Source organism: Sus scrofa, chromosome 14 (assembly GCF_054392235.1).
Source record: "Sus scrofa isolate SSC_HxYL_T2T_F1_AM1 chromosome 14, Sscrofa_HxYL_maternal_Yorkshire_Landrace_v2.0, whole genome shotgun sequence".
NCBI lineage: Eukaryota > Metazoa > Chordata > Mammalia > Artiodactyla > Suidae > Sus > Sus scrofa.
The window spans coordinates 53,799,138-53,813,471 of NC_139396.1; the positions used below are offsets into that span (position 1 = coordinate 53,799,138).

The window sequence follows — 14,334 nt, forward strand, 5'->3', positions numbered from 1 at the left end:
TCAAGGCATACAGTATAACGATTTGATAAGCATGTTTATTGCAAAATGTGTACCAAAGTAAGGCTAGTTAACACAGCCTTCCCCTTATATAATTACCCTTTGGTTGTTATAGTGAGAATATTAAAGCTGCACTCTCACAGCAGTTGTCGAATATGTAATACAGGGTTGTTAGCTGCAGTCACCATTCTGTGTATCAGATCCCCAGAACTCATTCATCTTATGTGGACATCTTTTTATTACTTTTTTTTTGCTTTTTTTTTTTTTTTTTTTTGCTTTTTAGGGCCGCACCCACAGCACATGGAGGTTCCCAGGCTAGGGGTCCAATTGGAGCTGTAGCTGCTGGCCACAGCCACAGCCACGCCAGATCTGAGCCTCACCTGTGATCTGCACCACAGCTCACGGCATCACCAGATCCGTAACCCACTGATCAAGGTCAGGGATCAAACCTGTGTCCTCATGGATACTATTCAGATTCGTTTCCACTGAACTACAGTGGGAACTCCCTATTACACTATTTTTAATTGCAGCAGGGACTTAACGACATTTTATTTAGCTGATCTCTGGTTAGACTGTGGTCATTGCCAACTCTTTTTTTTTTCTTAACTTTTAATTTTGATATAACCTATTTTTTAACCAAAAAATTGAAACGATAGAACAACTAATTCCCTATGCCCTACACACAGATTGACCAGTTGCTAATTTTGCCATATTTGTGCTCTTTGTCTCTCAACTATTTGAGAAGTTAATTGAAGACATACATGAATACTTTAACACGTGTTTCCCAAGAATGAGAAATTTTACAATAGTTCAATACTGTTATGTAACCCACCATCTGTATTCAAGTTTTCTTGACTGTCCCAATAATCACCTTTATATAATTTTCTTTTTCCCTGTCCAGGATCAGATTCAGGATTACTTTATTTGTATTTAGTCATTATGTCTCTCTCTCTTTTTTTTTTTTTTTCTTTTGGCCACGTCCTCAGCATGTGGAAGTTCCGGGGCCAGGTATCGAACCTGAGCCACAGCAGCGACCCAAGCCACTACAGTGACAACACCAGATCCTTAACCCACTGCACCCCAAGGGAACTCCCCATCATGTCTCTTTAGTCTCCTTCAATTTGGACAGTTCTTCTGCTTCTCTTTGTTTTACAGTTTGACATTTTTGAAGACTAATAGCCAGATGCCATAGTTGAGCTTTGTCTGATGCTTCCTCATAGTGAGATTCAGGCTGTGCACTCTGGGCAGGAAGAGCACAGAAGTGACACTGCGAGTTGCTCAGTACGTCATATAAGGAGGCACCAGTCGTTGATCTGTCCTGTGATTGTCCATGCTCACTTGGGCCACTGGGTTAAAGCGGTGTCTGCCAGATAGCACTGCTGTAAAGTTACCATTTTTCCCTTTGTAATTAATACGTCTCTTGTGGGGAGATGCTTTGGAACTATGTAAATATCCTATAGTCCTCATCTAACTTTCATCTGCTGGTGTTCACATCCACCATGGTCCCTGCCTACGGTATTACTGTGGTGGTTGCACACTGGATCGTTGTCAATTCTTGGCTCTAACAAAGAAGCCTGCCCAAACCCTGTACGTCCGTGCCAGATTGTAGTAACAGCCCTCTCTCTCTCTCTCTCTCTCTCTCTCTCTCTCTCTCTCTGTGGCCCACAGCCAGTCCCACTGAAGCGAGGTCCTCGCCATCCCCTCCCCCCAGTCCCACGGATCCGCCAGAGAAGAGCTCCCAGGAGCCCTTGAGCCTGGCGCTGGAGAGCAGCAAGGAGAACCAGCAGCCGGAGGGCCGCTCCAGTTCCTCACTGGGTGGAAAGATGTACTCGGGCAGCCAGACCACAGGGGGCATCCAGGAGATTGTGGCCATGTCTCCTGAGCTGGACACGTACTCCATCACCAAGAGGGTCAAAGAGGTCCTCACAGACAACAACCTAGGTACAGGGTGGCAGGAATCAGGGGTGCTGCCTCCCACCCTGCTTGGCTCCTACCTGCCTCAAGGAAAGAGCCAGCAGTAAGACTCCAGGCCCTCAGGGTCGAGGCCGCAGGTGCCAATCTGCCCTGGCGCACCCAAGACCCTCTGGGAGGCATCTGACTCTGACCTGGGTCTCTAGAGTGGAACAAAAGGGAGGTCAGTACGGGTCTGCTAGGACCTGTGACGCTTAGCTCACAGCTTTCAAAACTTCCTTCCAGGAGGCCTAAGGCTAAGCTAATCCCAGTACCAGTGAGACCCGAACACAATTGGATCCAGTTCTGAGGTCACAGAGGAAAAATCTGGATTCTTTACTATTTTTGAATCACAAACTCCTCCAAGGCTCAGATGGGAGTCCAGCCCCCCTCCCAGAGGGATGCACACAAACCCCAACTTTCCACTACAGTTTCTCTTCTAAAAATAAGACATCCTTATTTTAAACTACCAAACAGTGTAGGAAAAAGGGTTAAAATTTAAATAAATAAAATTCCCCCCACCTCCCAGTCACACTCCAGTTTTTCTGTATTTTTGACACTTTTCTGAACTCATAAGAGAATATATGTTCACCTTGTTTTTTTCTTTTTTCTAGATAGATGAAATTACACACATGCTGTCCTTCAGCTTGGTCATTGAAAAATTAGTGCTGTTTTGTGGACATGCTTCCACACAGAATGAATAGACCCCCTGCATTCTTTGTCACTGTTGCAGAGTCTTTCAGGCCACAGATGCCTCACATTTTTTACCCAGCTGATGAGCATTTTGCTTGTTCCCAATTTCCTGCTGCCTCTGAAACTACATCCATGTGTGTTTTTGGGCCCTTGACAAGTACAGCTAGAGACTAAATCCCAGGCCATGGAATCGCTGGGTCAGAGGATATGCATGGTGAAATTCTGTCAAATTACTCTCTGACAAGGTGATATTAACTTGTACACATGAAGTTTGCAAACAGTTTCAGGGACCAGCCTCACCCAAGGGTAAAGAACATCTAAATTATGAGAGCATTTTTGTTGGTAGCTGTCTGACCCCATCTCATATTTTGCAGAAAGGTCTCCTCCAGGTACACACTGGGTGTGGTCCCCCATGTGTCTGGTCCTCCTTTCTGAGTTAGTGCACACATTCCTTGGGTGCTCCTGTGTCTCTGGCCAGTTTCTTGTCTCTCCTGGGAGAACCTCTGCCCAGCCTGGGTAACAGGTTGCCCTCCTCCCCTGTCCCCAGGGCAGCGGCTATTCGGGGAGAGCATCCTGGGGCTGACGCAAGGTTCTGTGTCTGACCTGCTGTCCCGGCCTAAACCCTGGCACAAGCTGAGCCTGAAGGGGCGGGAGCCCTTTGTGCGCATGCAGCTGTGGCTCAATGACCCCCACAATGTGGAGAAGCTGAGGGACATGAAGAAGCTGGAAAAGAAAGGTGAGCACTGGGTACTCTGGGTCTGGCCTCACGTGTTCCCATTGGAACCATATCTAGTGGTACCCCCAAATAAACCCAGGGTCCCAATGGTCCAGTCTCAGCCTGGTGTGGGGCTGCAAGAAATAGCAATCCCACAGAATGTAATTGCAAACCATTAAAATTGTTACTACTTTTGCCCTGAAAATTCCAATACGCCATCTCTCTCAGCATCCTTCCACACACCCATAGCTACTCCAGAGTCTTTTGCCAACCTCATCTGCATATTCCCCAAAACTCCTTTTCTCTCTGATCCCTCCATCCTCTGCTCAGTTCCCTATTATATAACTCCCTTTACCCATTACCCAGATTCTAAACAGCACAGAACTAACCCAGCAAACAAGAATCCTCCCTTGTGAAAGTGGGCAAGACACTGCATATTCCTGTGTTGTCTAGTAGTAGTTTATATCCCTGAAAAAATGAGCTGGCATTGAACAGCTGCATGTCCCCCCAGTCTCATGCTATGCATGGATTCTGGATCTTAAAAAGCTCAGGGTCAAATTGGAGATAAGATACTAGGAGTTGAAAAGTTATCATCCAGGGCACCACGCAGTTCATGATGAGGGCCCAGGGTCAAGCCTGGCTCTTAGAGACCCATGGATGGGCCAAGCCTGGGCTGTTAGCATCAGACAGCTGGACAGTTGAGACCTTGACCTGCCACTTCCTGGCTGTGTGACCTTGGGCAAGTTACATACCCTCTCAGTGCCTCATTCTACTTCGTCTGAAAGTAAGAGTCATGACATCTACCTCAGGACATTGCTGTGAGGATTAAATGAGACTTTAATACCTCACTTCCTTCATTCTGAGTGGACTTCTCCCCTCCCCACCCACCGCCACCCCCACCCCTGTCCCCAGATTTTGACAATTTGAGACTGAGATCCATCAGGCAGTTACAGTGGATGTTTAATGTTTTGGGAGTTCCTCGAGTTCCCGTCGTGGCGCAGTGGTTAACGAATCCGACTAGGAACCATGAGCTTTTGGGTTCGATCCCTCAGTGGGTTAAGGATCCAGCGTTGCCATGAGCTGTAGTGTGGGTTGCAGACGCAGCTCAGATCCCATGTTGCTGCGGCTGTGGCATAGGCCGGTGGCTACAGCTCCAATTAGACCCCTAGTCTGGGAATCTCCATATGCTGCAGGAAGCAGCCCTGACAAAAAAAGATTAAAAAAAAAAAAAAAATGTCTTGGGAATTCCTGTCGTGGCTCAGCAGTAATGAACCTGACTAGTATCCATGAGGATGTTGTGCTCAATCCCTGGCCTCACTCAGTGAGTTAAGGATCTGGCGTTGCTGTGAGCTGTGGCATTGGTCACAGATGCAGCTCAGATTCCATTTTGCTGTGGCTGTGGTGTAGGCCAGCAGCTGTAGTTTTGATTCACCCCCTTGCCCTGGAATTTCCATATACCGCAGGTGCAGCCATAAAAAAGTGAAAATTAAATTAAATTACATTAAATTAATGTCCTGCCCCCACCCCCAGCAGAACTAGTGAAATTTAGGGACACTCTAACAATCAAGAGAATGCTGCCGAGCTCCCTTTTTTGAGCCCTTCCTGTCTGTGAGCCAGACCCGCTACAGATGTTAACAGTTACCGGGTGCTGATGACCAGACTCGAGGCAGGTGTGGGCAGGCAGGCGTCTCGGTGGAGGGATGAGGAGGAAGCGGCAGGAGAGGAAGGAGAAAAGGCTGAGACTGGGCGGGGTCCCTGCGTCTGGGGGACCAAGGTCTCCGAGGACAGTATGGCCGGCTGATGCTGGGTTCAGCTCGGGTAGCGCTGGGCCTCTGGTCGGCCCCTCTCAGCCCTCCCTGCCTCCCTCCCCCGCTGCCCCAGCCTACCTGAAGCGCAGGTACGGCCTCATCAGCACCAGCTCAGACAGTGAGTCTCCAGCCACCCGCTCCGAGTGCCCCAGCCCCTGCCTGCAGCCTCAGGACCTGAGCCTCCTGCAAATCAAGAAGCCCCGAGTGGTGCTGGCCCCGGAGGAGAAGGAGGCGCTGCGGAAGGCCTACCAGCTGGAGCCCTACCCCTCCCAGCAGACCATCGAGCTCCTGTCCTTCCAGCTCAACCTCAAGACCAACACCGTCATCAACTGGTTCCACAACTACAGGTAGGGATCCTGGGAGGGTGGGCAGGGGTCTCAGCTAGACCCCATTCCTCATCCCAGGGCCTGGAGGGAGCGCAGCGTGGCCTCTGGGAGATGAGGGGGACTGCGGTGCTAGGTGTTTAGAGTTATAATATAGCCAAGCCTGGATGTAAATCCCAGCTCGACCGTTTCCAGCAGCAAGGCCTGGGCAAGGGTTCACCTGCCTGAGCCTCGGTCTTCTAACCTATAACGTGGGGGAGTTCCCATCGTGGCGCAGAGGAAATGAATCCAACTAGGACCCATGAGGTTGCGGGTTCGATCCCTGACCTCGTTCAGTGGCTTAAGGATTCGGTGTTGCCATGAGCTGTGATGTAGGTCAAAGATGCGGCTCAGATCCAGTGTTGCTGTGGCTGTGGTGTAGGCCGGCAGCTGCAGCCCCCATTCAAACCCTAGCCTGAGAACTACCATATGCCATGGGTGCAGCCCTAAAAAGCAAAAACAAAAATAACCTATAACCATATGGGAACCATAATGGGATCTGCTTCCTATAGTTGTCCTGAGGATTCAATGGGCTAACGTACTTACCAGAAATACCTGGGTCATGGTATGTGGTAGGTGTTGATGTTATTGTCACTAGCTTATTACAGCTTTACCCAGCCTGCTCTGCGTCTGCCTATATTAAGGGACAGAGAATGGTGCTTGGGGCACAGGCCTAAGGAACCCTCACTGCCCACTGAGCCTCATATCAGAGCCCTGATTTGGGTTCTTGGCCTCTCCCACTCCTGAGGCTAAAGGAAACCCTGCTGGCAGTGCCTCAGGCTCCACCCACCTCGGGGAGTCAGGGATTCCTTTTTCTACAGCCGCTTTGCTTCCTCCCACTCACCAGTTAGGAGAAGCTGACCTGCAGTGGACTGCGCTGCCTGGGAGTTTAGTCCCAGGGCTGGCTCAGGCCCGTGACTGGGTCCAGCAGTTCCCAGGGAGACTGCAGAAGTGCTTCCTGAGAGCCCTAAGGGGAAGGCTTGACCATCTCTGAGGCATTCCCCACCAAGCCTCCTGAGCAAGAGATGTCTCCGGTGCCCCTGTGGTGCCAAAGAGGAGGGTCTCTTGATCCCCAAGAGAGAAGAGGAAGGAGGAACCTGGAAGAGGGAGGATACCTGAAATCTCCTCTCTCCACAGCCCATGCGTGGGCATCACACAGACCTGAGTTCAGGTCCCACCTTGGCTGTGTGTTACTGGGCAAATCACTGTACCTCTCTGAGTCTCATCCCTGTTTAATAAATAAGGAAGTTAATACCCCACAGTGCTGAATTGAGGATCAAATGAAAAACTTCAGGCATAAGCACATTGTAAAATACTGCTTATTATCTTGCTCTGACCCAGAACTTACCAATAGCAAATGACATAGGTCCTTAAAGCCTCATGCCCTCCTTCCCTCCCAGGGGACATAGGGCCATACCCTCTCCTCTTGTTTCCCACAGGAGCTGAACCCTCTAATTTTAGCCAACATACTCATTCACCAAATATTTGCCATGTACACACAGTGAGCCAGGGTCTGGAGATACAAGTGTTCACAACCATCATCCCTGCCCTTAGGAAGCTTAACATCACAAACCAGATACTTTCATGACAACCTAATAAATGCTGTTCAAACAGGAAGGAATAGGGGGCTGGAGGGAAAGGGAATTCTACCCAGGAAAGACTTGATAGAGAGGTGACATTTGAGCTGGATTTTGAAGAAGCAGAGGAAATGCCACTCCCAAAAGAAACCACTCTCAGAATAAGAGAATACATTAGTTCACTTGGTAAATCCTAAGTTTCAACAGGGGGATACCTATGGTGTCAAACCACTTTCAATTATACATCTGACTAATGCACTGAACTGGAATTTACAGTACAAGGGGGGAAAGAGTTTAGGAAAATTAGAAATAATTTGAGCACCTACTGTGTTCCAAGAACTAGAGGGAACAAGACAAGGTCTGTCTCATAGAGCAGAAGGGAAGGTCACTATTAAATGAGTATTTCTATTAATGTATCATTACAAATTGCGGTGAGCTCTAGAAAAGGTGAATATTAGGATGTTTGGAGAGCAAAAAATGACCAAGGAAGACCTGCTGTAGGTTTGGGCATCAGGAATTGAAAAAAAAAAAAAAAAGACGAATTTTTATTATGGTGTAAATGACAGCCTCATTTATACTTGATCTAATGAAGTTTGGAAGCTCTGATGACAGAGCTTCAGGCACTGAGCTACCCCCAAACACCTTTAAGTCCCACGAGTGCTCCCCCTGGTCCCAGCAGCTCTTCCCTCTAGAGGGGTCTGAAGGAGATGGCAGAGTCTCCTGGAAGGTGGGCAAGGCCACCTTTGTGGAGGGCTTAGGGACTGAGGAAGTGAACCAGATCACCCCTCACAGTGGCTCCAGGCTCAGGATGTTAGGACCAGGCCCCATCCCCCACCTGGCCGGGGAGCCAGGGAGGCAGAGCGTGTAGCTGGGTTCAGAGCCCAGTTGCACTGCTTGCTGGCTCTGTGACCGTGGCAGTCCCTGTGCCTCTCTGAGCCTTGTCACCTTTGTCAGTGGAAGTGAGGCTAGTATCGCCCTTATAAGGTTATTATGGAAAATAAATGAAATAATCTGCAAAAGCTGCTAGGCCCAGTACCTGATAAAGGATAAGTAGCCATTATTATGATGTTTATAATTAAAATTTATAAATGTAGTATTATGTATCGGTAACATGTACTTTGTTATTAATGTTATTAATATAAAGGTATTAATATAAATATTAACATAAACAGGCAAAAGGCTACAGCATTGAGGATGCTGCGGAAGCTCTGTTGCTCTATGGCCTTGGATGAGTGATTGACCTCTCGGGACCTCATGCTATTAGGAAATTAATTCAGGGAGTTGGACCCATTCCTAGCCTTTCTTGCTCTACAACATAACATTATAAGACTAAGTTTCCCGCCAACAGCAGGGCTGGCAGTGAAGTGAAGAGAGAATGGTTTCTGGGCTGGGATTGAGGGTACCCAGGTTCTGGTCCCAGCTCTGCCTCTGTGTGCCTTGGTGTCTGGACAAGTTATTCTGTGTGCCTCAGTTTCCCCTTCTGGGCTGACGTCCAAGAGCCCCTCCAGGAGAGAAGCAGGAAATTATTGCCACAAATTAAATCTGGTTTTGGCTTTGAGAAATAGCATAGCACTGTCCAACAGAAATACAATGAAAGCCATATATTTAATATAAAATTTTCTAATAGCCACATTTAAAAAAAAAAAAAAAAGGTGGGCGTTCCCGTCATGGCTCAGCTGAAACAAATCTGACTAGTATCCAAGAGGACCCAGCTTTGATCCCTGGCCTCACTCAGTGGGTGAAGGATCCGGCGTTGCCGTGAGCTATGGTGTAGGTCACAGACACAGCTCGGATCCCGAGTTGCTGTGGTGTAAGCCAGCAGCTGCAGCTCTCATTTGACCCCTAGCCTGGGAACCTCCATGTGCCTTAGGTGGGGCCCAAAAAAATAATTTTTTTAATAAAATAAAAATTTTTAAAAAACAGGTAAAATTAATCCAATAGTACATTTACAAATATAACCATCTCAACATATAACCAATACAAAAAAATTCTATCAGTGAGAGAGCCACATGTGACCAGTGACTACTGTACTGGTCTAGATTGTGAGCTTTGGAATCCAACAGTCCTGAGTTTAAGTCCTGGCTCTGCCACTTACTGGCTGTGTGACCTGGGCCATTCACACATCTCTGAGCTTTGTTTTCTTCTCTGTGAAATGGGGATAATAGCACCTACCTTATAGGGTTGTTGAGAGGCCTAAGTTGCTGCACATGAAGAAAGTTAGTGCCTAGAGATGCCGCAGGAAGTGGGTGGGGTCAAAACGGTGCTCATGTGATTTGACTCCAGGGTTAGCTGGTCTGCCCAGCTCCTTGCTCACCGACGTCTCTGCCTCAGGTCCCGGATGCGCCGGGAGATGTTGGTGGAGGGGACCCAAGAGGAACCAGACCTTGACCCCAGTGGGGGTCCTGGCATCCTACCGTCAGGCCACTCCCACCCAGACCCCACCCCACAGAGTCCTGACTCTGAAGCTGAGGACCAGAAGCCCCCTGTGAAGGAACTGAAGCTTCAGGAGGGTCCCAAGGAGAGTTTCACAGCCCTGCCCACCCAGGACAAGGCCCAGGTGAGGATTAAGCAGGAACAGACTGAGGATGCTGAGGAAGAGGCGGGCAGCCAGGACTCAAGGGAGCCGGACAAAGGCCAAGTTTCCCCCAAAGAGGTGCCTCCTGACCCTCTGGGTGATGGCGGACTCCCACAAGCAGCCCCAGGGCTCCTCCTTCCAGGCGGGACCACTTCAGCCTGCCCCTCGCTCCAGCCCCTCCAGGAGGGCGAGGGCGGGGAGCGGCTACACCCGGACCCTCTAAGCTTCAAGTCGGCCTCGGAGTCCTCGCGCTGCAGCCTAGAGGTGTCACTGAACTCGCCTTCGGCTGCCTCCTCGCCAGGCCTCATGATGTCCGTGTCACCTGTCCCCTCCTCTTCAGCCCCCATCTCCCCATCCCCGCCCGGCACCACCCCTGCCAAAGTGCCGAGTGCCAGCCCCACTGCCGACACAGCCGGGGCCTTGCACCCCAGCACCAAGGTGAACCCCAACTTGCAGCGGCGGCACGAGAAGATGGCCAACCTGAACAGCATCATCTACCGGCTAGAAAGGGCTGCTAATCGGGAGGAAGCCCTGGAGTGGGAGTTCTAAGGTGCGGGCGAGGGGCACACCTGGGGGCCGCCTTCCCTCCCTCCCTCTCCAGACAGGGCGGCATGGAAACTTGGACAGCAGTGTCATGCCTTTTGTCTTTTGTTGTAATCCTAGTTCTATGAAATGAGAGAGCAGGTTGGGGCAGGTGCCTCTGCCTCCTCTTTTCAGCATCCCTGCCCCAGGGGGCACCCTCTTCTCCACCCTGGCCTCCTGCAGCAGCAGAAGCAAAGTGGCGCCACGTTTTCACCTGGAAACTCCAAACTCTTTTAGAAAAATAAATAAATATTTATAGACCTCTTTTAGATATTTTAATAAAGGATCCTTTGGAATTTATTCCCAGCCGATGCTCTTTTGATATTACAGAGAGTTATAAAATCAGGATGCTGTCACAACTGTTGCGAAGTATACACTGAAGTTGTGTCATTTTTGCCACTAGATGAGATTAAAAGGAGACAATTTGTTCAAAGCCATCACAAAACACTCTAAGACTGACCAAAATTTAGATAACCTTTGAACCGCGGTTTTTTCCCACGTCTGTGAGACACAGTGCATTGCTACTGCCCTTCCAGAGACCGTGTTGAACAAAGAAAGTCCAAAAGACTCTAAATGAAAACCTTGATGCCGTTGAGGATGTGTTTCATTCTGGTGGTCTGTTTTGCAACCATGATGACAGAATGTCCCCTGCCGTTATAAATGCTATAGAGATGTGGGCTGTGGCCGGCCATCCCGAGATGTAACATGGCATAAGACAAACTGCTACACTCCCTCTAGTCAGAAACCTGTGGACCGTGGGGGCTGGACATCCATCTCATCCATCTGTAGACAAGATGTGCTTCCGAATCCTTTGGAAAGCCAGATTGGGGGGCGGGGTGCAGGCGATCGGAGGGTGGCACTTAAACTAGAGTGACCCCATTCCCCAACCTGAATCGTGGCCACACACAGGAAATTTCCCCACTGGCTTTCCAGAGCAGGACTGTGGCTGCCACCTTCCCCTCCTCGTGTTTTGAGAAAACAGCAGCGTTGGTCATCTAACAAGCACCCAGCTCAGCACCGGGCACCAAAAAGTAGATTCATTCAACTAGAGACCCCAGCTCCCCTTCTCACCATTTTCTTTCTCAAGTTGACTGGTGCTTTCTGGAAGGTGTCTGCGCCTCCAAGTTTATGAAGAATGAAGCTAAAAGGTTGATTGACCACAGCATGACCACCATATCCCGATCTCCAAGTCCATCCTCCCGCCTTCTAACACGTGACGTTTTGGGGAATGGAGACTTAAACCCCAACTCAGAGAAGCCCTCCCTCCAGCATCTTCGTTGTCCTGGTTTCTAGGGAGAGAGTTCCCAATTTGAATGGAACAGCCACCATAGTGGCTGTTGACTCTCTCCTGGTTTTTTGTTTTTTCATTTTTTTGGCCATCTCGTGGCATGTGGAGTTGCCAGGCCAGGGATCAGATCCGAGCCACCATTGCAACCTGTGCCACAGTGTGGCGACCTGACCCACTGTGCTAGACCAAGGATCGAACCTGCGTCATGACGCAGCAGAGACACCAATCCTATTGCACCACAGCAGGAACTCCTCTCCCCATTTTTATTTTACTGTTTCTTTTATTTTTCTCAAACTCTGTGGGGAAGCTGAGTTGGGTGACTTTGCAGCTGAATCAAGAATGACGATGAAAAGGTGGTCATAGTGGTGCCAACCCAATGCCTGGGGGTTTCAAGGATACAGCGAACATTTCGGAACTCAGGCCAACAAAATCCAGTGACCAGAAGGGGACAGTTGAGGGCCGTTCCAGAAATCTCAACTCTCATGCACCCAGCCCAGGCTGCAGTCTCCACACCAGTCAATGAAGAGCAACGCAAACCCTGCAGGAAAAACCTCCTTTTCCATACACCCAGGCTATGCATTGAAGAGTTTTCCACTGTATACATTTTTATCCAGATGAAGGTATTTTTGTATTTTGACAATAGGAAACAGTGACCAATTTTCAGAGTCATCAAATCTGGAACAAATGAAACATCTCCCTTTAGCCACCGCTGCCCTGTCCCAATTAAGGCACCCATGGGGGACACACCACTTTTTACTGTTGAAACCCACACAACATTGAAATCCAGGCTTACATGCAGACTGCAGTTGTTAGAGGACTAAATCTGGCTTTTGTGTGACGGGATTTGATTAAGCACTTAGTATAGTCTTTTGAACGCGGAAATCCTGTTGTACTTAAAGCTAGCAGACCCGTGAACAACTTTGTCAGGTTCACGTCCTATAACGGTAAACAGAACAAAAACCCACAAAACCGTTTCTATGAGAGATTGATGAACTTTGTTTAAATTAAAAAAAAAAAAAAAGGAACACGTTCTGTAATAAACACGTCGCTCAATACAGAATTGTATAATAATGTCTGGGTCTCCTGCTTGCTTTGTCCTGGAGCTGGGGGTACAAATTGGGGGTCAGATCTGGCCCTCAAGTGTTTTATAAAGTGATATTTTTAAAAACTTTTTAAAATTCATTTGCCACGGATAAAATGTGGGGGCTTGTCACCTAAAAATTGCAATTACCAGCTTCACTGGAAAAACCGTTAAGATCTGGCTACACTGGGCTCAAGTCGCAGTGTGACAACAGGAAGCTGAGGAGGGGCCACTCCATTAGGTCACGTGCCTGTGATGTTCCTTGGTCCACACCTGTGCCCCCTGCCCAGGTCCTGTGGACATCTTGGTTGGCAGTTGTGCTGTGGGCTCCAACAATGAAAGATGGAAGGATTGGAATCACTTTCCACGCATTTCAACAGGTGGAAGCTGGTTAGTCTCTGGGAGCCAAAATCATGCCCTGCCCCAATTGGACCCATGGGCTTGGGCCTAAGGCCAGCCAGTTTACAAGCTCTGCCCACCTCAGTGGAGGGCGTGAGTGGCGGGTGTCCCCAGGCCTCCTGATGGAAAAATGCCAGGAGGGACTTCCTGGTGACAAACACAGCAGTGCCCCTTTCCCAGATGTATAACTAGGGCCTCAGTCTCCCTCTCTGTAAAATGAGGGTAGCACAACTCTAAAGGTCATTATCAGGAAAAATGATGCATGTAAAACGCATAAGCCAGTGTGGGGCACATAAAGGCTCAGTGTTACTTACTGATTTTGTGAGTGGGAGTGGGGTTCTTTCAACCCATGATAGTGAGTCTCTCTGTTCATCAAGCCTCAGGAGGTTTGTTTTTTCTTGATCAGTAATCTCAAGAGAGTTCTCCAAGTGGCCTTAAACATTACTCACCCATGAGCCAAGGGCACGTGGCATCGCAAGACAGACTTTTTCTCTTTATTTGGAAACCTTCCGATCGTCTCAGTTTTTCCTCAGTGGATACAGACATTGTGTCTGTAGTTGCTGCCCATCTGGAGTGGACAATGCAACAAAAACACAGAAATGTGGAATTCTGAACTAGGGACCATGGGAGAGTAGGGAGTGGAGAGACCAAAAGAAATGAGAAGGAAGAAAGGCCTTGCAGGCAGAGGCAGGTTTAGATGAGGGGTCAGAGGAGAGCAAAGAGCTGAGCTGGGGGCAATTTAGCGACCATTCATCCAGGTGATAAGTATGAATTGAGTACCTACTGTGTGTTCAGTGCTTCAATGGCAGAAATATCATCGAGAGCATGAGTCCTGGAAGGCTTCTTGGAGGAGGAAACAGCTTACCTGAAAGACCATAGGAGTTAGAGGAGAAGCATAAGAGGTGGGTAGAAGGGAGAGCTGGCAAGCCAGGGGACAAGGGTATGAGGAAACCAGTCCAGAGGAAGCTGGAATTTGAGGTGAGGGTAGAAGGAAGAAGCCAGACAGGGCCACAGCATGAAGCCCCCTGGGGCATGGTGGGAAATAGGCCCTTCTCCTGAGGAGAGCTGGGGAGCTATGGGGGGTGTTAGGCAGGGGGTTGCTGTGGCCAGACTTGCACTTCTAGGAGCTTAGGAGGTTGCATTGGCCTAGGAAGATGGCAGGCCAGACCAGAGCAGCAGGCCCACTCCCAGTGCAGACCCTGACTTCAAGCCTCTGCGGTTCTTGCTTCCCACCCCTCCCCTCCTTGTCCCCCTAGTTAAGCTCCTCACAGGGCCAGCAGCCCCACCTCCCATCACCTCCTGGTGAA

At 49.1% G+C, this 14,334-nt stretch overlaps 1 protein-coding gene across 48 annotated transcripts in view; it reads left to right on the forward strand.

Annotated features, from left to right (window-relative positions):
• Window positions 1–12,618, forward strand: part of CUX2 (cut like homeobox 2) — a 296,127-nt gene extending 283,509 nt beyond the window's left edge. For all 48 annotated transcript variants that reach the window (XM_084996003.1, XM_084996016.1, XM_084996011.1 and 45 more), the window contains 4 exons: window positions 1,666–1,938; window positions 3,188–3,376; window positions 5,237–5,510; window positions 9,434–12,618. In XM_084996003.1, the coding sequence (XP_084852129.1) occupies window positions 1,666–1,938; window positions 3,188–3,376; window positions 5,237–5,510; window positions 9,434–10,226 (1,529 nt within the window). In that variant the 3' untranslated portion in view covers window positions 10,227–12,618. The remainder of the gene's footprint in view (window positions 1–1,665; window positions 1,939–3,187; window positions 3,377–5,236; window positions 5,511–9,433) is intronic.
• The last annotated feature ends 1,716 nt before the right edge of the window (window positions 12,619–14,334 follow it).